Genomic DNA, 25,156 nt, shown 5'->3' with positions numbered 1-25,156 from the left:
ACAGTCAAATGCCTTTGCATAGTCAGTAAACACAAATAGATATCTTTCTGGTATTCTCTGCTTACATCCAAGATCCACCTGACATCAGCAATGATGTATTTTTTGTGAAGCCCTTTAAATAGATGAGTTCGCAAGAAAATCTTGAGATTAATTTCTGCTGTTAGACTCATTTTCATAAATGAGACTTAGAAACAGTGGCTTGTTCAGGATATGGAATCTTAGAGATACTAATCATCTCTCTTAGGTCACACAGCATTTAAATAACTAGGATTCTTAGTCCCACTTGGAATTTCTCATCTTTTAAATTTTTTTATAATCATTCATATGCTTTGTTTCATTCATGTGTATTATTTTTCTATAATCCTTTTTCTGTATTGTGTCTTACATAATTAGTTCCAAGTCATACTACCTTCCATTTGATACCTACTTTTTAAAAAAAAATTTTATACTGATTTACAAAGTTCGTATACATTGTTTTTCATACCAGATCGTTCACATTTCCTTAACCCCCACCTCCCTCCACCCATCAAATTTTGCAACCCTATGATTATCACCCCCCACCCATCCTCACCCCTGTTCCCCTCCTCCTTGCATCCTTATACTCATTCTACAATAATGGTCTTATACAACATTTGTCCTTATGGGACTGAGTCAGTTCACTTAGCACAGTGCTCTGCAGTCCTTCCCCAGTTAGGTTGTAATTTACAAAATCATTGCTCCTGTGTGTTGTGTAGTATTGCATTGTGTGAATGTACCGTAATTTCTCAATCCACTCCATTGTGGTTGGACATTTGGACTGTTTCCATGTTTTTGCAATGGTGAGTAATGCTGTAATAGCTACTTTTTATCTTTGTTTTCACTGATCTAAATATTTTAAAGGGAAATACTGATTTCCATCCTAACAAGTAGAAATAGCCATTCATCAGAAATGATGTTTTTGAGATTCATAGATTAGAAATACTTCCTTTAATTTAAAAAAATATTGTTTGTTTATTAGCTTTAAAGTATTTCATTTACATTTTGCTAAATTTTCCATTTCTTAAGTTTGTAATTTGTAACTTCCTAATTGTTAAAGGATTGCCTGGCCATCAGGAAATTGAAGTTAAATATGTTGACTTTGGTAATACTGCAAAAGTAACACTTAAAGAAATGCGAAAAATAAAGGATGAGTTTCTGACTCCTCCAGAGAAGGTAATCTACTTATTATGAAATCAAGAATTGTATTATTAACACATATATGGGAGTATTTTTAAAAATTTTCCCCACAGAAATAGTTATCATTTGTGTAAATAGTTTCTGATAAGTGGAGATGTTATTATTTATAAAATAATATTTTATATTGTATGACTTGGCAAATAAAAAATTATAAACATTTTACACATGTATATTTATACATATTCACTGATGTTCAACTTGTATTATTTTGGGGTTAATATGTGCATAGTTTAATGTTACGATACGTCGAATGAGAAAGCTCATTACAGAAGCACTTTTACTTATAATTCCATTTATGTTAAAGTGTATGTAATACATGTGTACAACACAAAAGTGTAGAAGAGTATGTAAAAAATATTACCTTCCTTATCATGAGGGGTAAGGAGAGAGTAGATTCCAACTTCTGAAAGGTAAGATGGCTTAATATCTAACTTACACACTTACGTAGTATTTGTACTGTTACTGTGTTGTTACTCCTTTTGAAAAGTGGGTCAAGTATTGAAAAACTTGAAAATACAGATGAATAAAAAGGGAATTATTAATGTATACTCTGTTCCACAAAATCAATCACCATTGATCAATCCGTGCCTACTATCACCCCATCTTATCAGGTCCCCACTGGCTCCTTATTAATTCCTTAATACCTCTCCCACTTCCTCTCTGCTCACCATTCTCTGCTGTCTTAGTGATTTCCTCCTCCCCTGCACTCTGCCTCACTCCCCCAACACTCCCTTCTTTGGATCCCTGTCCATACCTTACTAGTTATCCTTCTATTTTAGAGTAATGATCATATGCAGTATTTGTTCTTCCGAGACTGACTTCGGTCATTTGGCATAACGCTCTCTAGATTCTCCCGAGTACACAGTTGTTTACAGTTGTATATTAATTTAATGACACACAGTGTATGTGAATTCTGTATGCAAATCAATATAAAGTAAATGGAGGAACAAAAATTATTCCAAACTCTTCAATATTTCCATTAACTATACTTCTAATAGTATATTTTTGTACCATCATAGTTATAACAATTGTGAATTTAGGCACTATATAGTCCTAGCATATGCTTTTCATATTTAACAGTGTATCATAGATATTTGTAATTATTTTGATGGATAAATGTTCTTTTGTTATATAAAAATCTGTTTCCAGTAATTTATATTTCTTTAAAAAAATCTGTAATGGATGCTTTTGTATATTTATTTAGTTATATATATTCTTCACAAAGTTTATTCTTAAATACACTTGTGAAAAATGTTATTTCAATCCTAAAATAGCTGGTATTAAGTTACTTAATTGATGGTAAATTTTTGTTTGAATCAGGCAGTTAAATGTAAGCTGGCCTATATTGAACCATGTAAAAAGACAATGCAGTGGTCCAAAGAAGCTAATGAAAAATTTGAAGAAAAAACTCAAGATAAATTTATGACATGTTCAGTCATTGGTAAGCTATTTCCATTTTTTAAAGTATGTGTTGTTATACAGCCACACATATTTTAAAGGTAAGAATAACGTACAATATTTATCATATTTTAGAATAAACTTAATGTGTAATCAGTAGCTGTAGTGTAAGATAGCATTTAATGACACTGTCTTTAAGTTGATTCCAACTCATGTTGACACCAACATCTGATTTCCAACACTAGAAAACCTGAACAGAGAGAGACTGGTCATTCTCCTCCCTTAGATTTGAACTGTCAAGCTTCTGTTAGCAGTTCAGCATTTGACCTTCTGTGCCTTCAGGTCTCATTTTTCGAGATTCAGGTACAGGAGAAGTATGCTTTTGGTGGATTCCAGCGTTCTCGACAGCCCATGATGCACAAATTCCAATTAAAGGTCACGTCACTCTAGACGTAGACTCCTAGTAGTTGGGAAGCTAGCAGTTGGCTTCTTTTCTTTCTTTTTTGTAGTTTTTCTGGAGTTTTTTTCTGACCTTGGTTACAGGAAGGTTAGGGGAGATGTGGGATATAACAGGCAAATAGATTTACTTAGTTTTTTGTTTCATTTTACTTAGATGGATTCAACTGTATAGGCTTTCAGCGTGTTTCGTAAAACATATGTCTGCATTTTTCAACAATTTGGAATTGAAACACCGTTGATCTATAATTTGTAACCCTATAAGTTCTAGAAATCAAAAGCTTTAGGGCAAAACCTGATTAGAGCTTCTGTATATAGTCTTCATTTCTTTTAAAATGAATATTCATACATTCCTTTTCGGGATGGACAGATATTTCAGTCATGCAGATTGGTTTTGAAGACATAGTTCTTATGAAAGGAATATGATTAAAGAATATGTATCTTTAATATATAGAATATATATGCCTGGCTTCTTTGAAATGAGTAATGAATTGAAGCCTTTTCAGTTGATGATCAACTTCTACACAGTGATTCTGAGCAGAATTTAAACTATATCGTTCTGCCTCCTGACTTTTTGTTTTACATTTAATGTTGTTTGTTATCCCCCCCCACGTCCTCACAGCTGCGCCTGAGTTTGAGCCCACTGTTACAGAGTTTTGTTTTTATTTTAATCCCTGTTCTAACTACCAGCTATCTTTGTTCGATTGTATGGATGGTGTTAACATTTACTTAGCTAAATTCTCTGTCACTCAGTCACATATAAGCATATTCCCTGTACTGTGTACCAAACAAATAAGTAAACAGGCACCTGCCATGGAGCCTTTACCATCAGTCAACTCCCAGTTTGGTTTAGAAATAGATCTGGTAAGTAATTAAGGAAATTAAAAATTAAGTATCATTTGTCCTGAAAATTTAAAAGACTGGAAAAAATTGCCACTGATGATTCTTTTTTGAAATTTTGTTTTGAAAGTTGTATCATTGTGATAAAAGCTTTCACACTTTCTCAAATCACTGGGCTAGATTCACTTGATTTACTTCCCTTTAGAGAGCTTGATTGAATTTCTTAAAACTATTTAAAAACATGACTGTTGCTTCAGTGAGGTTAAGATTTTTTTTTTATCTAAAAGCTTTTCAGTCTAGCTTTTGGTTCATTGTAGAACAAACCGCTGACAGTATCCTACAATACACTTTTTATTAATTTGTGTAAACTACAGACACTGCAGATTCTTTTACGTCTACAAAATAACTACTCTTGACCCTAAAAAAGGGAACTCTGTTGCCTTGTGACAAGAAGCTGTGCTGCAGTCCCAAAGACACATGGTTCAAATCTACCAACTGCTCCACATAGAGATGGGCTGCCTCCTCCCGTGTGACTTAACTGCCCCTGAAAACCCACTGGAGAGTCAGCTAAGGGTCAGTTCCAACTTGATGGTACTGACGATAAACACTTCTGTAAAAAAAGATGTGTCATGTATGCATCATAAAAGAATGCAAACTTCATTTTACAGATATATTTTGTTTTACTTAGTGTTTATTTTGCAACATTATTTCTTTTCCTAAACTAGTCTTGCGGTTTTGCAGAAATTCTGGAAGATAATGTGCTCGTGGTTGAGCTTTTTGATTGTATTGGCATTCCTGGAATGGCCCCTACCAGTATTAACGCCCAACTAGTAAAAGAGGGCTTCGCATCTTACAAAGAAGGGTAAGTATGTTTGTTCATTGTTCTTGTGTCCCAGAAGTATTTGATAATTTTTATATTCCTTATTTGGTTGAAGGATTTGAATGGTGGGGTGTTCTTGTAATTCTCCAAGGTAACTAATTATTAAATTTAATTGGAACTATTGTCCAAAGAAGCAAAAGAAAATCTCTTAAGCCAGAGTGGCTCATGGTGTATCTGGCTAAGTCATCTTCTCTGTGTCATTTCATCACTCAGGATGTTCTTATCTAGCCATGGCTTTAGTTATTTTATATATACATACAGGACTGTGTGTATAATCTCTTACAAATAATCGTGTTTATCTCTAGACACCATATTCAATAAGTTATTTTTAAACTAAAATTTTAAAGTTCATCAGTTTATGCTTTCCTGTTTTTCGAGGCCACCAGCTGCTCCACAAGAGAAGGATGGGCAGTCTCTTCCTGTGCGATTAACTGCCTCTGAAAAACAGCCAAAGGGGGCAGCTGGGAGTTGGTTCTGACTCTCCAGTACACAACAACAACAACAACAACATTGTTCAGTTACATAATCAGGAAGCATTTACATGGTTGTTTGCTGCACTGCCTCTCCCTTCAAGGAGCTTAGAGTATCTGTAGTAGAAAGGAGAGATGGATGGTCCATTGTTGTTGTAGGAAAAGTGCTGAGGTGAAAGGTAGTTGTAGTCCTATGGTGATCCTGGAAAGTTCACCACTGGAAGTTTTCTTTATGCTGAATTAATAATATAATTGGAAGTAAAGGTTTATACCATAGGGGAAAAAAATGAAGTGCTCAGGAATTAGGTCTGGTGGTTTAGAGGGTAGGGAATTGTCCTGTCTACCCAGAGGCATGAAATTTGAAGCCACCAGCCACTCCGTGGGAAAAAAAGAGACAGTCTCTTCCCCGGATTTATAGCCTCTGAAAAACTTTTGGATGGTCGGTCAGCCTTGAGTCAATCCTAGGCTGGCAGCATGTAACAACAGCAGCAGGAAATGACTAGGACACTACACATTGGAAGAACACTTGAGCACTATCCTAAAGGTTGGCAGTTCAAATCCACCTAGCACTACCATAAAAGAAGGGCCTGGCATCCTGTTGCTGTAAAGTTTCCACCTTCCCCATGCAGCACTTTGATCCATCACAAAGGAGGGTCACCAGAGATTGGAATTGATGCAGCAGCAGCAGGCTCAAGGCCTTTATACGTTGCATACATGCGTATATCTGTTAAATATGAGCACATAGAGGCATACATACTGTTTCAAACATTCCAAGCTTTCTCGTTTAGTGATCATTTTCAGCTTAAGTTCACAATAGTTAATAACAACTAAAGAAACACGCTCAGACTCACTGCTGTCACATGTGTTCCAACTCTTAGTGAACTTGCATTGAATTTCTGGAGCTGAAACACAGCAGGTACAGACTGCCCTATTTCTCTTTCAGAGTTGCTACTGGAGTTGAGGCCGTTTCATTAGCAGCACAACTCCTTATGGACTATGCCATCGATAACCATGTCATTTCTTAGCACACGGGGCCTGTTTGGGAAAGAGGAGTGCTGCTACTGCAGGGGAGCAAGCACAAGCTGGGTCACGTAGTCTCCCGGCTCATTAGTTTGCCCTACTTTGGTAGTGGCACACAGATTCTCTACTTCTATGCTTTGTCACTGACCCAGAGGCACCCGGTTCGACCCCACCAGCTGCTCTGTGGGAGGAAGAGGGACAGTCTTCTCTTATGTTATTTACTGCCTCAGACAACCCAGTGGAGGGCCAGCCATGAGTGGCTTTCAGCTCTGCAGTAATTAACAACATTCCTGTGGCTGGCAAGAGCTACAATGATGTGGTCATGAACCACAAAGCCATATCCCAGTAAACCCAATTAAATGTTTCCCCAGCTTAACTTTTCCTCAGATCCCCAAAATGCTGTAGCCTCCCCCAAACATGAAAGGATCATGTTGTTATTATATGTCCTGTCAAGTCGACTATGAAGAGTGAACCTATGAACCACAGATCTGGACCATGTCCTATCCTGTGCCATCCTCATCATCTCTGACACGGTCAAGCCCATTGCTGCAGTCACCGGGTCAATCCATCTGGTTAAGGGTCTTCCCCTCTTTCTCTGACCCTCCACCTTTCCAAGCATGTAGTCCGTTTCCACGGAATAGCCTCTTCTAGCAACATGCACAAACTATGTGACACAAAGTTTCACCACCCTTGCTTCCAAGGAGCATTCTAACTCTACTTTTCCCAAAACATATTAGTTTGTTCTTTTGGCAATCCATGCAGTATTCATTACTCTGCTCCAGTGTCTCAGTTTTCCTTCAGTCACCTTTATTCATTGTCCAATTCTCATATGCATAGCAAGTGATTGAAAAGACCATGGCCTGAATCAGGCATACCTTAGTTGTCAAACTAACATCATTGCTTCTCAGTAATTTGGAGAAGTTCTTTACTGCAGATTTGCCCAGTGCACTACATTCTCCTAGCTTCTGTTACCAAGGGTGTTGATTATGGATCCAGGCAAGGTAAAATAATTGATAGTTTCAGTTCTTTCTCTGTCATGTTGTTACTTATTGGTCCGGTAGTAAGGATTTTTGTCATCTTGATGTTGAGATCTTCTGAAACAAGCCTTTCAAGCCCTCTACACTTTATCAGGCAAGGTTATGCCATCTGCATAATGTAGGTTATTGATGAATCTTCCTCTAGTTCTGATGCCACATTCTTCTTCATAGAGTTTAGTTTCTCTAATGAGTAGCTCATTGAATAAGTGCGGAGAAAGGATGCAATCCTGACATGAACCTTTCCTGATACTAAACCATACAATATTCCTTTGCTCAGTTGGTACAACAGCTTCTTGGCTAGGTGTAGATTTCAAATGTATGAGTATAATTAAGCGTTCTGGGATTTCCATTCTTCAGTATTAGCCTTAGTTTCTTGTGTGTTCTATAGTCTTTGCATAGTTAATAAACCATAAATAGACATTTTCCTGGTATTCATTGCTTTCAACTAAGATCTGTCTGACATCGGCAGTAAGATCCCAATCCCAGATCACTGCTAGGCTCTGTATTTTATTTTTTTAATTAAGTTTTTATTGTGAAAAGGAAATTTGTATAACTTTGGGTAAAAGTGTACAAAGTAAGTTACTCTTCCTTTAAACAGTTTGTACATATCTCACAAACTTGATTGCAGTCCTCCTCATGTATCAGCACTCTCCCTGCTTTATCCCTGTGTTCCTCATTTCTCTTCATCCTTATCTGCTGCCCTTTCTTGTGTTCTGGGCCTTGTTTTCGGGAGAATATTGATCTTTTGGTCTTACCAGTTGATTTAAAGAATATATGCCTCCCTGGTGTTCCTGTTTGTTGTATAAATTTGTTTTTTACCTGAACATTTATCAGTGGGGTGACTTCAGTTCTAGGCTTGAGAGGCATCAAAGGGGCATCGTGTTTCTCAGCTCCTTCAGTCTCTATCACAGCAGTAAGTTGGGAGACCAGTGTCATCACTACATGTGTCTTCATCCTCGCAGCAGAACATGACAGTCCCTTGATTACTACCTGCCTTGATCATCTGAGGAATGAGAAGAGAGCACTGAGGAATCTCACAGCCTTGTCTCAGTTGTGCCCAGCATCTCCTGTACTTTATGAAATAAAAAACGTCATCCAAATAATCAGTCCCAACCCACCTCAAGCTTCCTTTTGACTGACTATGTCAAAGTTGGATGTTTTCTTTCCATTTCAGGAATGCCTAGCTACATACTGTTTTTGAATACTGTCAAGTCAGAACTGACCTATAGCTGACCCTCCAGTGGGTTTTCAGAGGCACTTAATTGCAGGGGAGGAGAATGTCCATCTGTCTGACACAGAATTGTGGTGGTGGTACCGTTCTTAATACTAAACCACCAAGGCTCCCTAGCTGTCTTTTACCCTTTTAAAATCTCAGCTAAAGCGTTGATCAGTGAAGCCTCTCAAAACTCCAGACGAAATGAGCTTTCGTTGGCTTCTGACTTTGTTCTATTCCATTTTCTAGTTTATTAATTGTATAGTAAGTAATTGCCATTTAGTATCACTGGTCTTTTGCTTGGGTCATACATAGTATGTGCTTAGGAAACAGTCAAGTGGAGAAAGTGAGTATACGGATCTGTAGCTCAGGAGGGAGATCTGGGTAGGTGGTACATATGGGAGTTAGCAACATGTAAATAATAATGAGATCATGCAAGTGAAAGAAATTATTCTTCATATCTTTCATCCGTCGTCTTTGATAAAGACAGTGCCCTGAGAATTACCATATAAGGGGAAGAAAAAAAAAGTACAGAGGTTGCAGAGCAGGACCATGAGAGGAAGAAAATAAAAAGAATCAGAGAGGCCATTCAGGAGCAGTTAGTGTACCACAACAAGATAAACAAGGCAGTTGCAAAATGAGCACAGGATATGGACACTTCACCAAAGAAGACATTCAGATGGCCCACAAACACATGAAAAAAATGTTCAAAATCCCTAGCTCTAAAAGAGCTGCAAATCAAAACAACTATGACATATTATCTCACCCCAGTGAGAATAGCAAAATTTAACAGAACAGCAAACATCAAATGCTGGTGAGGTTGCAGAGAAACTGGAACCCTTATTCACGGTTGGTGGGAATATAAAATGGTGTGACCACTCTGGAAGGCAGTATGGCACTTTCTCAAAAAGTTGCAAATAGAAGTACCATTTGACCCAGCAATTACACTACTGGCAGTATACCATAAAGAAACCGTAACTGCCACCCAAGCAGATACATGCACACCCGTGTTTATTGCAGCTTTGTTCACAATAGCAAAGAGCTAGAAACAACCCAAGTGCCCATCAACAAACAAATGGATAGATAAGCTCTGGTATAGTCACTCAATGGAATACTATGCTGCATTGAAAAACAACTCATGCAATATTATTCAAAATGGGTGACCCTGGAAGACATTATGCTGAGTGAAATATCTTAGTTAAAAAAGGACAAATATTGCATAGGGCCAGTGTTGTAAAATGGATTGGCATCAGGGTTGAGGGAAGACTGAGAAAGAGGGGATAAATGTATACTTCATTGAAACATGAGGGAGAGAACTGTTAAAAAGGGATATATGAGATATATGATTAGGTATTATTGTCATGACAGGAATCCAGAATGCAGGCAGCATAGTGGAGTGGACTTGGGGGGAGGGATTGTATAACAGAATTTTTCTTTTACTTTTCAAAGAGAAGAGCTAATTGAGGAGGGAGGAGTGGGCAGGGAGAAAAGTGCAACAATGGATGAATGGAAATCCTAACACTGTAAACTTTCATTAAAATTAATAAAAGGGGAGGGAAGAGCAGTTAGTGTTTGAGAAATCTGCCCAGTGGATTTAGCAACAAAAATTAATAGTTTTAAGTCTAAGCTTATTGTGAAATAATTTTTTCCTTTAACCTATAGAACTAAGAAATAACATCTAATTATCTGTAGTTAGAGGCTACAGTTATATTACTTATTAGCTATTTTAACATTTCACTCAGTAATTCTTCATGCCTTTTAGTAGCACTTGCTTTCTTGTATTATGAGCTGAAGGCCTCATAATTTTATAATTTTAAGAGAAATTTTCAAGCTATCAGATAAATCTTGTGTTCATTTGTGAGGACAAAATGTTCATAGGAGGGAAGAAGTACAATTATAAACTAAGTATCTAAAGCTGTTTTGAAAATAGCAAGTTTGGCTTTCAGCTTAGTCTGTAAAAGATTTTACTTTAGTTAAGATTTCTTTTTGTGAAATTGTTAAGCTCTTGATATCAAAACTGAGAAGCAGTGAATCTTACTCATCTCTAAACCTAAGAGATCCACATACTTTGCAGGTTAGTCTTTTTATAAACAATTTTTGTTTTGTTTTGTTTTTTAGGTATACCACCAAAGAGAGTTCCAAAAAGCCTACAGAAGTATGGGATCCTTCTCCAGAAGAAATTATTTCAAATGAAATAAACAGCTTAGATGCTGTATCTAATGCTGTATCTACAAAAGCACTACCTAATGAGAATTTACAATCATTTTTTAATAAAGAACTTCCAGTCCATATCTGTAATGTAATATCTCCTGAGAAGATTTATGTTCAGTGGTTACTAACAGAAAATTTGCTTAATAGGTATATAAATAACACATAATTCATGTGTTTTTATTCTTCTGTGTTTTGCTCCAAAGTTCTAAAAATTTTAAATGTAAAATTTTAAAAGTAGAAAAGTCATAGCCACTAAATGTTTAGCTGAAAGGGCAAAATACTGTTTTTATTAATGGTTTTCAGTAGATTCATTCATTCCATGAATAGTTACTGAGTTCCGATAATGTACTTATTTTTCCAAATACAGAGTACACAGTAGTTAAAACATAAACACACGTCTTTGCACTCACAAAGCTAAACTCCAGTGGAGGAAGCGGCAGTAAATAAGTACTTAGTGTACTGTATTCCAAGAGCAATGGAGTAAAATAAAGCTGTTGTGGAAGAAAATTATTTGAGAGAGGTCAAGAGGGACATCACTGAGTCAAGTGAGGTCAATTTTAACTGAAGGCCTTGGAAGACAGAATAAGCCATGTAGACTCTGGGGGAAGTTCATCCCCGAGAGAATTGGAAATATGCTGAGTGTGTTTAAGGTCGAACTAGATGTCTGGTGTGGCTCGAGGGAAACAGTAGAACACATGTACTCAGAGGATTCAGAAGGTGAAGTGATTTTTCTTTTTACACAGCTTAGAAGAAAAAATGATAGCTGTTTATGAAAACTCAAAGTGGAAACCTGTTAAATGGGAAAACGATATGCATTGTGCTGTTAGGATCCCCAATAAAAACAGGTGGCAAAGAGGCCAGATCCTCAGAATGGTGACAGACACAATGGTAGAGGTAAATGCAGTTACTGTGAAAATTAGCTTTTATTAGTTTATATATCTTTTAAAATGTTACCTTTCCATAAACTTGAAGAGCTGTTTTCTCCGTAGGTCTTGCTTTATGATGTGGGTATGGAACTAGTAGTGAATACTAACTGTTTAAGGGAACTTCAAGAGAATCTGAAGACAATGGGAAGATTATCTTTGGAGTGCTCGCTTGTTGATATAAGGTAGCTCCCCCCTCGTTATTGACTATGTTAACTAGTTCTCTTTTGAAAAAGTTCTTGTTTTAATTTTGTTAACGTGTTTCTAAAGTTTTCATGAAAGGAAGTATTTCATAAGCTTGAAATTGCATAGGAATGAAAATCCATAATCTGCATACGAGAATCCCCACTAGGATTCTGGGATGGAAGCACGGCACAGTTTGGAGTCTCCTAGAATCGTAAAATCACAATAGTGTGACTATTTCAGTATCCACCAGTTCTTCCTGGTGCAGTGAAACAAGCAGTCTCTCACAGTAGACATTTGTTGTGAAATCCAGCAGGGGGCTGCAGAGAGAGGAAGGAGGTTGGACAGTGAAGTATCTTGTCCTCTCCCAGCGTCTCTGGGTTTTGTAGCTTTAAGCACCTGTGTGAATGCCATATTCTGTATTCAGAGTCTCTTAAGGCCAGATGCCATGCATCACATTTGAGGCGTCGGATCTTCAGATCTGCATCAACTGTCTGCACTGTCTCAGGAGTGCAGTCAGTCAAAACTGAGGTGCTTTAGAGTGATAAGTTGGGTCCCAGGGCTTCATGCAGTATTATTTCATTAACTCGTTGCCGCACACTTTTAAATTGACGACTGTGTTTAGAAACCCATTTTGCCGTCATTGGCGGCAACATTTAACACAGTAAGTCTCTAGGCCTGATGATAACAATTTCTGATTAAAGCCGTAAGTCTCTTAGCCCCATAGAGCGTCATCTCATTGGGATAGGCTGAGAGTGTTTCTCCAGGTCCTCTCTTAGCCTTAACTATAGGACACATACCTTGCTGACTTCTCACATTCTAGGGTAAGCTACATTCTATATTTCTAACAATACACTCTTTAACACTAACACACACTTGCTTACTCATTTTTAACATTCTAAACCTTAGCATTTGTTGTGAAATTTTGTATTGGTTTGCATGCAGTCATTCATATATGTGGTGGTTTCATTTACCACTGTGTTTCTGCACAGATATTCCTATGCATTGTGTTCTATGCCATTAATTACTGTTGACCTAGGCCTTTTGCTGTCCTGTCTCATTGCATCTTCTCTGTTGCTTCTCCCTCCCACCCACCCTCTTACCTCTGCTATCCTAGTGATTTACCCCTTTCCCTTGTTCCTGCTCCCCCTTCTTTTTCTTTTCCCTTTTGAACATTTTTACACATCTTGCTCTGTTAATTGTCCTGTTTTCACAATAGTGGTCTTAAACACAATTAACTTGAATTCTTCACTCAGCATGATTCTCTCTAGACTCTCCCATGGTGTATAGTGTTTCACAAAGTTGTTGTTCCTCAGTGCTGCATAGTATTACATTGTACGAATGTGCCACAGTTTCTCAGTCCATCTTTTGTTGACTGGCATTTGAGCTATTTGCATTTTCTTCCTGTCTTGAATAATGCTGCTATGAACATAGGTGTACATACTTCCTTTTCTATCTCTGTTCTGGTTTCTTTGGTATATATTCCTAGCAGTGGGATAGCTGGGTTACATGAGATTTCTGTGTTCAGCTTTTTGAGGAAATGCCAAACTGCTTTGCGTAATGGTTGCATCATTTTATAGTCCCTCCAGCAAGCAGTGTGTAAGTGTTCCAGTCTCTCCACATCCTCTCCATCATTTATTGTTTGCCGGGTTCTTAAACTTTGCTGCTGCTGCTGCCGCCTTCGGCTCTATCTTCATTTGATGCTTACTAATCACTCAAGATTTTTCCCATAGAATCTCTCAATATTGTAATTCAAGGCTTAACTTTTTTTTTTTTTTAGTTCTTTGAACCTGAGACATGCCAAACGAGTTCTTCCATTTTTATTTTCTAACTCCAGGTCTTACTCCCATTCCATTATTATACTTGATCTTCTTGAACTGCCCTTTGAAATCTTCTTTTTAGATAGGCATCTCTTCCCTTTAATTTGTCTTCCCAAATGTCTAATGCAATATTCAGAGTCTCTTCTGATACTAATTGGATCTCTTCTTCCTTATCTTTATAACAACCTTTTCTTGTCTTCATAAATGGTATCTTTGATGTCACCCACAGTTCATCTGGTCTTTGATCATTAATGCTCAGTGCCTCAAACCTGTACCTGAGATGATTTTTAAATTTAGGTGGGATAGACCCAAGGTCATATTTTGGTTCCTATGACTTGTTTTCATTTTCTTCAGCTTCATTTGAAATTTGTGCATGAGTAATTGATGGTTTGTTCCATAGTCAGCACTTGGTCTTGTTTTGACCGCTGCTAATGTGCTTCTCTCCTTCTACACCATGGGACCGGGGACATTATAGCCAGTGTTGGATGGATCTTGGCTGAAAGCAAGGAATACCAGAGGAATGTCTATCTCTGTTTAATTGACTGTGCAGAGGTATTTGACTGTGTGGATCACAACAAACTGGCTAACTCCGAGAAGAATGGGAATCCCAGAATATTTGATCGTGCCTAATGCAAAACCTGTATGTGTACCAGAAGGCAGCCATCAGAACAGAGCAAGGAAACAGTGCATGGTTCAAAATCAGGAAAGATGTACACCAAGGATGAATCCTATCTCTAGACTTTCAATCTATATGCAGAGCTGATCATCTGGGAGGCTGGGCTCTATGAGGAGGAATGTGGCATCATGACTGGAGGAAGACTTGTCAACAACCTGCATTATGCAGATGACCCAACCTTCCTTGCTGCAACTGAGGAGGACCTGAGGAGTTTGCTATAGAAGGTCAAGGACTGCAGCCTTCAATGTGGGTTGAAGCTCAACATTAAGAAAACAAAGATTTTCACCACTGGGCCAGTTGACAGCAGCATGATCGATGGAGAAGAGATTGAGATTGTTAACAATTTCAGCTTGATTGGTTCCATAATCAACACTCTTGATACCAAAGATGAACCACATTGGGAAAATCTACTGTCAGGTACCTCTCCACAGCAGTAATGTCAGTCTAGGGACTGCGGTGCGCCTGATCCAGGCCATGGTCTTTGCAATTACATGCTGTACATCAGAGAGCTGGACAATGAATAAGAATGATAGAGAAAGAATTGATACCTTTGAGTTGTGGTGCTGGAGAAGAGTATTGAATATACCATGTACAGCTAAGAGAACAATCAGATCTGTCCTGGAGAAGGTGAAACCATGCTGCTCTTTAGAGGCTAAGATTTTCAAATTCTGTCTGACACACGTGGGGCATGTTGCATAGAGGGAACAGTCCTTCCTTGGAGAGGAACATTATACGTGGAAAGGTGGAGGGACAGCACCCTTCTCAGTCCTCAAAAAAAGGAAAACCCTGGATGGGAAGCGTTGACTCAGGGACTGGGATCATGGGGCTAGGTGTGTCAGAGACTATGAAATTGGCTCAGAAGAGAGCACAGTTCAGAATTGTTGTACATAGGGTCACTATGAGTCAGAGTCAACTCAGTGGCACCTAACAATAACAACAGCTATTCTTCAGCTATTCTTTCCATGTAAGTAGTCAATCTGATTACTGTGCAGTCCATCCAGTGAAGCCTATGCATATGGACGCCATTGGTGTTTCTCTAAAAAGCTGTTCATTGTGAATAACACATTGACTGTACAAAATTCCATCATTCAGTCGCCAGGCTTATTTCTCTCCCCAAAGTTAAATGGCCTTTCCTCTGCAAATTTAAAAATTTCATTAACTATTGTGACATAGTTTTTAGTATACTACACACTAGATATGATTTCACACATGAGAAACAGCTGAACAATAATCGAGGCCTAAAACCACAGTGGAGGATAATTTCCTGCTGTTCTAATGTGCTTCCTTGGGTACGTGGCTGGTCCTCGGAGAAGGAAGGACATCATGCTTGGAAGGGTGGAGGGACACAGGAGAAAAGGACTCTGCATGAGATGGATTGATACTGTAACTGGGGTAAGGGGCAATGCAGGTTAAATGTGTTGGAGTCAGTGAGTCTGGCTCAGGACGGCAGGCTTGCGAGCTGTTGTACGTTGGGTCACTGTGAGTCGCTGGCACATAACAGCAACAACAAAGTGATCCAGTTATGCTGACAGTTTATCATTTGTAAGCTTCACCTTTACTCTCTAACAAATCTTTCTAGACAGCAGCGTTCTATCTCGCAAAAGACATACAGAATAAATGTAATTTGTACGTTTTTTCCAGTATGCTACAAAGGAGAATATTAAAAAAATAAGTGTTTAAAAATCTAAAAGTTTCAAGTGACCTTTTCAACATTACATAAAAATTTTCATGAACATACATACAGCAGAGAAACATTAAAACACTATCCAGTTCTTGGAGTTAGTAATATTTTAAGCTTCTCAGCTAATAAGAACACTGGAATTTTTTTCATGCTTCTGCTTTCCAACCTAGTAATAATACTTGTATTTAATGTTAATTTTAATTATGAAAATTTTATCCAAATGTTTTTATTAGATTATCACTTGTTTTTGTGGTAACAGTTATCATAGAATAATCACATTTTTTGAAGATCATTGTGTTTGTTTGCCAAAAATATTCAACACTGACTTTTAGTCTTATAGTTAAAAGATTTGTTTTAAATGCAAGAATTTTTCTTTTACTTTTCCAAGAGAGTGATGTACTAGGGTGAAAGTTTGGGGAGGGGAGAAAAGTGCAACAATGAATGAATGGAAATCCAAAGTCTCTGTAAATTTTTACTGAAATTAATAATAAATGTAAATAAAATTTTTAAAAAAGATTTTAGATTTCACAGAGACAAAATGGAAAGTAAGACAGAAAAGAAAAATCACTTCTTTGTCTTAAACTGTAACAATGTAGGTAGATAAATGCAGTTAGTACCTGCTTTTCATGTAGTGATGATCATAATCATTCTTACAGACAAGATCTGGGTTTCTGTCTGTTTTGTGTCATCTGTGAATAAAGGTAGTTTTACTTCTTCCTTTTCAACTTCTTGTTGTTAGGGGCCGTCCAGTTTTCTCTGAATCATAGCTACACTCTGACTCACACACCTGAGCCTTGCTCGTTCCTGCCCACGGTGTGGATCTCCCACGTGCTTAGGCCCACTACTGTCGTCAGTCCATCTCACCTAGTCTTCCCCTGTCACAGACCTTTCCCAGCATGATGTTTTTACGAGGACTGTCCACTTCTGACAGCATGCCTAAGTAAGTGGAACAAAGTTTCACCATCCTTGCCTTTGAGGTTACACTTCCTCCAAGATAGATTTGTTCACACTTTCAGCAGTCCGTGGAATATTCAGTTTTCTTTGCCAACACACCAATTTAAAGGCATCAGTTCTTCAGTGTTTTCTCATTCAGTGTCCAGTTTCCAGGTGCATAGGAAGCAACTTTAAAAACCATGACTTGTCTCAGGCACACCTTTGTCTTTAAACTGACATCCTTTCTCCTTCGCTCTTTAAGGAGGGCCCTGACAGCAGATTTCCCCAGTGCGACATGCCTTTTCATTTTTTGGTTATTGTTGTCATTAATGCTGATTGTTGAATGTTGAGTCAAGTACACGACAATAGTTGACATCTTCAGTCTATTCTCCGCTCATCATGATGTTGTCTGTCGGCCCAGACAAGCTGTTTTCTTGATGTGGAGATTTCCAATTTAGATACCTTTTGTTTCCCTTTCTTGTCTTGTTGCTCTACCTAGATTTTCCAGTAGAGAATTAATTTTTTGGGGGGGATAAAAAGTCCATAAGGAGTGCAGTGCGAGTCCAAAGGCCACCCCTTTCTTGTGGCCTGAATTCACCAGCAGCTTCTTGAGCGAAAGATAGACAGTCACCTGTGTGACTTCCAGGCTGGGAAATCCATCAGTGGTTCAGCTGGGAGTGGATTTGGAGATTTCCAGTTCAATATGAATAGAGGTGGTCTTACCAGGCTTTTTCATCTCATTCCTGTTCTCACAGTCTTTCTCCTTTGAGCATCATGTTGGCTGTTGGTTTTACACTTATGGCCCTATTATAGTAAGGGTCTTCCTCTTTCTCCCTTTTGGCTTAGAGATGGTAACTGGATGTTGGATATTTTTAACTCATGCCTTTTCTGCTCCAGTTGAGATGTATGTGATTCTTTACCTTTTGTTGTTGTTGTTAATGTGATGAATTATTAGTTTATTTTCTAATCTTTAATCATGCTTGCATTCCTGGTATAAATCCCACTTTTTTAATATAATCTATGAAATCCTGTTGACTAGAATTTTATTGACTTTTGTTAATGTCTGCTTCCATGAGATGTATTGTTCTGTAATGTTCTTTGTTAGTGATGGCTTTACCTGACCTTGGTATCAGGATTATACTGGCTTCGTAGAATGAATTAGGGAGTACTCCTTCCTTCTCTGGAATAGTTTGAGTAGAATAATGTCAGCCCTTCTCTGAATTTTTGATTGGATTCTCCCGTGAAGTCATCTGGGCCTGGACTTTATTTGGTTCAGAGTTTTGGGAAACTATTTCTAATGACCATTCAGATTCTTCTTTTGTTATGGATCTGTGCACAAAAGTTTTTAATTTTAAAAAGTCTAGTTTTCCTATAGTTTTTTCTTTTCTTTTTCTTTTAATTAAGCATTTAATGCCATATTTAAGAATACATGTTGCCAAAACCAACATTTTAAAGATGTACTCCTAAGTTTTCTCATAAGAATGTTAATGGTTAAAATTTTAATATTCAGGTCACTGATTCATTTTGCGTTAAACTTAACTCAGGCTCATTGCTGTGAAGTCAGAACGGATTCACAGCTGACCTTCTAGTGGCTCTTTGGAGGCTGCAAATCACATGAAAGGAGATTGCCCATGTTTTTCCTACAGAGAAGCTAGTGAACTGCCTGTCTTTGGGTTGGCCGTGCAGTTCTTTACCACTAAACCACCAGGTTGGCCAAGTCCACCGTCAGGAGCAATGAAGTCATTCTGAAGTCTGAGGTGTGCCTTGGCCTTGGTCTTTTCAGTCACTTGCTGTGCATCTGAGGGCTAGCTGGGCAATGAGTAAGGATGACAGAAGAATAGATACTTTTGAGTTATCGTGTTGGAGAAGAGAACTGAATATCCCATGGACTGCCAAAAGAACAAACAGACTTGTCTTGGGGAAAGTGCAGCCAGAGTGCTCCTTGGAGGCAGAGATGGCAAAGCTTTGTCTCATGTACTTAGGGCTTGTTATTAGAGAAGGCTCTTCCGTGGAAAAGGACATAGTACTTGGAAAGTTGGAGAGAGTCCGTGAAAGAGGAAGATCCTTCATGAAATGGATTGACACCGTGAATGCAGCAATGAGCTCAAGTGTTTTAGAAATGAAACACATGATACAGGGTTCAAATTTGTTGTTCATAGGGTTGCTCTGAGCTGCACTCAACAGCTCTTAACAATAATGGTGGTTGCCACACTGTTGTTTTGTACATTCGAGTCAGAATGGACTCATAGTTGACCCTCCAGTGCGTTTTCAGGAACAAGTTAATTGGTAGCTCTGGTGACCTACTGGCAAGAAGCTGCGCTGCAGTCCCAAAGGCATGAGGTTCAAATCCACCAGATGCTCTGCCGGAGAAGGAGGGGCATTCTCCTCCTGTGCCAGTGGGATCCGACTTGACGATACACAACAAGGAAGAAAGAAAAAGGCAGTTAATTACACAGGAGGAACATGCCCATCTTTCTCCCTTAAGCAGGTGGTGGATTCAAACTGAATATTTGAGTTGGCAGCACAATTCCACCAGAGGTCCCGGACACAGTAGATACAAATTAATAATGTAGAGCAGAACAGAAAAGGATGACTTCAACTGAAGGAAATTGTGAAAATACAAACCATGTTTAAATTGATTTCTCACCAGTTTGTTCAAATATATTAAAGGTTATGAAATGTAAATATGCTCATATATGTCTTGTAAAACAAGATATATCGTTTTTATGTGCTTGGCTTTTGTTGGGTTTTATTGCTTTGTTTTTTGTTTTTCTAATAGACCAACTGGTGGGAGCGACAAGTGGACAGCAACAGCTTGTGACTGTCTCTCCTTATACCTGACGGGAGCTGTGGCGACTATCATCATCCAGGTGCGGTAAACCAACACAACAGATACGGACTGGCTGTGTAATTGATAAGTTGGAATTCATGCCATAGATTTCCTTTCTTACTGAGAAAATAGCGGCAGACTGTGGATTTTTTTAAACCTCTGTTGGTCTTATCTCAAGGTATACTGACTTTTCAACAGCACATGTTCCATAGATGATGGTATGAATGAATTAAACATTTTTAAAGTAATATAATCTGCACACTTAGAGAAGCATAGCATATGTATATTAGAATGCATTTCCAAAGCTTCAGTATTTTTATATTTTTAATAAAATGCATAGAGTGATGCTTCCAGTTCAGTCATATTGTGTGAAAAATGTATGTGTGTGCACCAAAAGAGAGACATCTTTAGAAAGAGTCTGTACTTCCTTAACTTTCTCCTGATGTAATATTATATTCATTACTAATTACACTACTTCTGGATAGCTTAATTTTTTTTTCACGTTTTTCTTTTTTGCATAATGTTTTTTATTTTCATTGTGATTTTAACAAAAGTTTACAGAAAAGGTGGATTTTCATTCCTTTATTGTTGCAGAATCTCCCCCCCAACTCTCCCTCCCCCTCTCTCAGCACATTATTTCTATGAGCAGCAGAATCTATTTTGTATCATTTTTTTGGTAGGGCGTAGGACACACCTTAGAACATATATTTTGTGTCCTAAAGCTTCCACAGAATTTAAGATAATAGAGAAATTTCTAAAACTGGTGTATTTAGTTTAATTTTGTTTCGTTTTATTCTAGGATGAAGTTTTCCTTGTTACTCTTTTAAATGGATAGTACATTGCACTATAATAGGTTTTCCTGATGTACTACGCAAAGCAACTATATGTCACACTGTCCTCTCTGCTGTTTTTTCCCGTGTGTGTGTGTGTGTGTGTGTGTGTGTGTGTGTGTGTGAGTGTGTGTGTAAGTTTACAAGAAGATTTCCTTGTCCTGTCTCATATTTATTCTACTCTTTAATCATTTTAGGAAAGCAAAACAATGTGGCCCTTACCTGTGAAAATTTTCTGCAGAAATGAAAAAGGGGAGTGTGTTGATGTTTCTACATACCTGATTAAAAAGGGTTTGGCTTTGAGAGAAAAGAGGTACAGATTTTTTTTTCCTCCTGAAGAGGGCATTTGCATGCGATTTGCCTATTTCTTTTTTTTTTCTTTTTTTTTTTTTGCCTATTTCTTCTTATCTGTCATTGTGTCTTCAGATAATATTTGTATTTTGTTTACTCTTAAGGTAACCCTCAGGAATTCAGAAACAAATCTCTTCAGACTTGTTCATTTCTTCATTCATGCTTATAAGCACTTGCTTTTATAGTTTCCCTTTTCCTTTGCATTTCCACCCTAAAGCAAAGGAATTCTGCAGTGTGTATCAGATATGAAAGCATTCCTGGGTGGCATAAATAATTAAACATTGCACTAGTAGCTGAAGGCCTCCAAGGCAGGCCTGGTGATTTACTTCTGAAAGTCTTGAAAACCCCTGTAGAACATATTTCTGCTCTGCACACAGACTGCTGTGCGTCAGAATTGACGAGATGGCAGCCCACAGCAACAATATACAATGTTGAGCCCAGTCACATCCTTTACTTAGATGTAAATGTCTAAGTTTTGTGTTGGAAGTTCTGATAGGTGTATAACAAAATGTATTTATAATGAAGCAAAGTAATTGAGCATTATTTGCATTTCATGTTCTTTTCACATAGTAAGTTTGAGGTTCAGGTACCTTGATCCAAGAAGAGAAGGATCAGGATATCCTGTCTTCCCAGTTTGCTCTTCTTCAAGCTACAGAGATCTGTTGAATTTGCAGTCCCGTGCATCAAGGAGCTCCTTTGTACCATGCATGGCCAGATCGTGTCAGATGGAGTTGCCTTTAAATTATGTTTTACCTTACTTGGTTCAGGACCCTGGTAGAAAAAGAAAAAGATAAAAACCAAGAAAATGGGACATAACATAACAGATATTTACTGGCTCTGTTGTCTAGGTATTAACATAAGCTGCATTACCAAAAACTTAGCCTGAAACATGTTTAACACTACTTGTCTCTCTTTTGGTTTATTGTTTTTAGACCAAAAGCAAAAAAAAAAAAAAGCTACAAATGGTAATGCTACTTAGACGCCTGCATCGGCAGTGCTGCTTGCTGCTTTTATAGCTCTAAAAATGACTTAGGACTAGGATGGGTGGGAGGGTATGAGAAAGAATTACATAGTTATTTCATTAATGTTTCCTTTCCTTTTAAAGGGAAAATAGAGTAGAACAGAAGTATCTATTTTAGTGCTAAAACATAACTAGTATTAATAGTTCTGTCTGTGATTCCTGTGTTAGAGAAAGCATTTTTTAAAGAGAATAACGTGAAATTTAAAATATAAAATGAGGAAATGGTGGCTTCTGGGGAGAACGGGACTTCGGGTGGTGGAGGTGGCACATAGGATACATTATAACCTTGTACAGTGAGGTGAAGCAAATAAGAGAAGAGAGATTCGGTTTTAACATCCAAAAACAACTTGAAAGATTGACCCATCCTGGTTCCTCCTACTTCAACTTGAACCCCTTTGAGGTTCTTCAAATAGATCCTGAAGTGACAGATGAGGAAATAAAAGAGAGATTTCGGCAGTTACCTATCTTGGTGCATCCCATGAAAATCAAGATGATGCTGACTGAGCACAAGATGCCCTTGAAGCTGTGGACAAAGCTTACAAGTTGCTACTGGATCAGGAACAAAAGAAGAGGGCCCTGGATGTCACTCAGGCAGGAAAAGAATAGGTGGAACACACTGTAAAAGAGCGAAAAAAGCAATGAAAGAAGGAAGGGAAACCTGCGAATGTGGAAGATGATCCTGAGCTGTTCAGACAGGCAGTGTACAAACAGACCACGAACCCCTTTGCCGAACTGGAAAATTAAAAGAACGAGACGTGAAAGAGATGCATGAAAGGAAGCAACAAAGGGAAGAAGAGATTGAAGCCCAAGAAAAAGCCAATCGAGAGAGGGAGTGGCAGAAAAACTTTGAGCAAAGTCAAGATGGTTGTGTGATTAGCTGGCAGAATTTCCAAGCAAACAGAAAAGGCAAGAAAGAGAAGAAAAATCGAGCTTTCCTGAGAGCACCAAAAGGAAAAATGGAGCAGCTTGAGTGACCCTTGGGGGCACAGTCACAGAACCTTCCTCCAGCTGCCTCCCTCCACTTCTGCTTTGAAGGACTCATTCTTTCCTCCCATCTCTACTCCAACATAGAGTAGTAGTATTTGCTTTTTTCCCCCCATTTTTTCCATTTTGTTTAAATACAGTTTAATATCAAATCTGAGCAATTATTTTTGTACATTGAAATGAGGGGCTTGGTTTTAAAAATTAAGTCCTTCCCCACTCCCCACCCTACAAGCAACCAGTATAGGAAGTTGCCACCTTGGTGCACCTACTGTTCCCACAGCCTGTAACTTAGTATTTTGTATGTCACTGAATTGGTGATGGTTGGAAACTTTGTGTATCGTTTATGGAAATCATCCAGTTATTTTGTAGTGACTTCTGAGACCAGCTGGGAACACTTAGGAAATGCTTTTTCTTCAGCTGATTGCTTCTGAGGGTGGTATCCTTTGAAGCTCCAGCTCAGACAGGGAAGGAAGGCAGTGCAGGCAGGCAGAGCAGTCACTCTTGACCCGCTGCCCCATGGTGTTTGGCTGCCCCATGGTGTTTGGCTCGTACCCTCCTAATCTGCCTGACAAATCAACATGGCATGAGGCTCCAAGGCACCCAGACCTGTCCATTTTCCAAAGAGCTAGCTGTCGGCTCTGCAGTCCATTGTGTCCCAGCCTGTCTGTATTCGTTAGTAAAATTCTGTATATGTAATAAGTTTTTATATAAAAAATTAGAATGAAAATTACTTATTACTGCCAACACCTAATACTTTAATATCATATTTTAAAGGATTCATTATCTTTGCTTCATAATGGTTGATAACTAGTCACACGCCCCTGCTGTATCTGTGGATTAAATTGGAATCATTTTGAGGGTGTTATATTTACCCGTAGTGTCTTGTTTATTGTCCAGTACTTGACATATACTTACATGAAAATTTAAAGAGTAACTAGCATGTAAACATGAAATAGCAAGTTTAAGTATTAAGTAAAACTATAGTCCTTTTTCACAGCAGTATCATTCTTCATTTGAAATAATTTTCATTTTAACTTACATTATGTTCATTTTTATGTAGCAGATTAGACTAGAGCAAATACTTTAAATTTCAAGTGTATTTGATTTTTTTTTATGTTTGTGATTTTTAACAAAATCCTATTTCAAAGTAGGAGGTGAGATAAATTCTGGAGAAACAGGCACCAGGTTGCAAAATGCCTGTGGAAGCCGGAACACAGGGAGGGTAGTTCAGCTTGGCGTTCTGGGTTAGGCTGGGAAAGACAGGCTGAGGTTGAAGAGGCACTGACTTCAGGGCACAGAGGAGACTCTTCTGCAGAAAAGGACAGCCGAGTATTCTGGTTGATGTGGAGGTAGATGATGGAGGGGAGCTGTACAGAGAGAAAACCAGGGATGGGGACTATTTTCCAGGGTAGAGGATGCTGTGTCAAGGTAGCTCTGGGCGGGTCTAAAGTGTATTTGAAGGTTTTTATATTTTCCCCAGATTTTACTTTCTGTTTGTTTGTTTCCCCAGAATTTTATGTTTGCTTATATTTAGATATGTTGTTTTTTTTTCCCCCCAGATGTGACACAATTAATAAATTAGATTGTAGTAATTCATTCTCTGAGAAGTCTCTTGAAATCTCCTTGGAAAATGAAGGTTCAGTAGATACTGATTGTATTAAAATTACCTGTGGCTCTGACAGAAAAGCTCTTGATAGCCGTGAGCACAAGGTGTCTGAAATCAAGGAGAAAATTCTAGAACCAAGAACCACTGGATGCTATAAACCACCAACTATTCCTAACATGCAGATATTTGAGGCAGTTGTCAGCTGCATTGGTGATGATGGAACTATCTTTGTGGTACCAAAATTATCAGGTAAGATCTTCAATGTTGTGTAGGTTTGGTAAGTAAAAATACTAACTCCCAGCACTAGTTCTCTAAAATGGCATGGATTGAAATAATGTGGAGCCTTTAACTTTTTTAAATCCAGTTTTCTTAGGGTTGTTGTGAGAAATGAAATAGCACGTTTACATTTTACACTTAGATCTATGTAGTGTTAGGTTTTTTAGGTAACTAGTCCTACAGTGGATATAATCCTGTCACTCACGGTGTTGTACTTCAAGATGGATCTAGAAATTACTTTTTTTACTATAAAGGCAACCCCATTTTTCCTTGTCTTTTCATCTCCAAAGTAATATATCATA

General features: G+C 38.1%; 1 protein-coding gene across 1 annotated transcript in view; it reads left to right on the top strand.

Moving 5' to 3' along the window:
• The window catches only part of RNF17 (ring finger protein 17), a 145,817-nt gene that overhangs the window by 68,640 nt on the left and 52,021 nt on the right, over positions 1-25,156 (top strand). The window contains exons 17-25 of the mRNA XM_006879553.1: positions 1,076-1,191; positions 2,536-2,656; positions 4,651-4,771; positions 10,648-10,887; positions 11,484-11,634; positions 11,730-11,848; positions 19,736-19,826; positions 20,814-20,929; positions 24,532-24,827. Coding sequence (XP_006879615.1) covers positions 1,076-1,191; positions 2,536-2,656; positions 4,651-4,771; positions 10,648-10,887; positions 11,484-11,634; positions 11,730-11,848; positions 19,736-19,826; positions 20,814-20,929; positions 24,532-24,827 — 1,371 coding nt within the window. The remainder of the gene's footprint in view (positions 1-1,075; positions 1,192-2,535; positions 2,657-4,650; positions 4,772-10,647; positions 10,888-11,483; positions 11,635-11,729; positions 11,849-19,735; positions 19,827-20,813; positions 20,930-24,531; positions 24,828-25,156) is intronic.

Source organism: Elephantulus edwardii, unplaced genomic scaffold, assembly GCF_000299155.1.
Source record: "Elephantulus edwardii isolate Elephantulus edwardi_28Jun2011 unplaced genomic scaffold, EleEdw1.0 scaffold00004, whole genome shotgun sequence".
Lineage (NCBI taxonomy): Eukaryota > Metazoa > Chordata > Mammalia > Macroscelidea > Macroscelididae > Elephantulus > Elephantulus edwardii.
The sequence above is the reverse complement of the archived record's forward strand: the minus strand, read 5'-3'. Positions and strand labels throughout refer to the sequence as shown.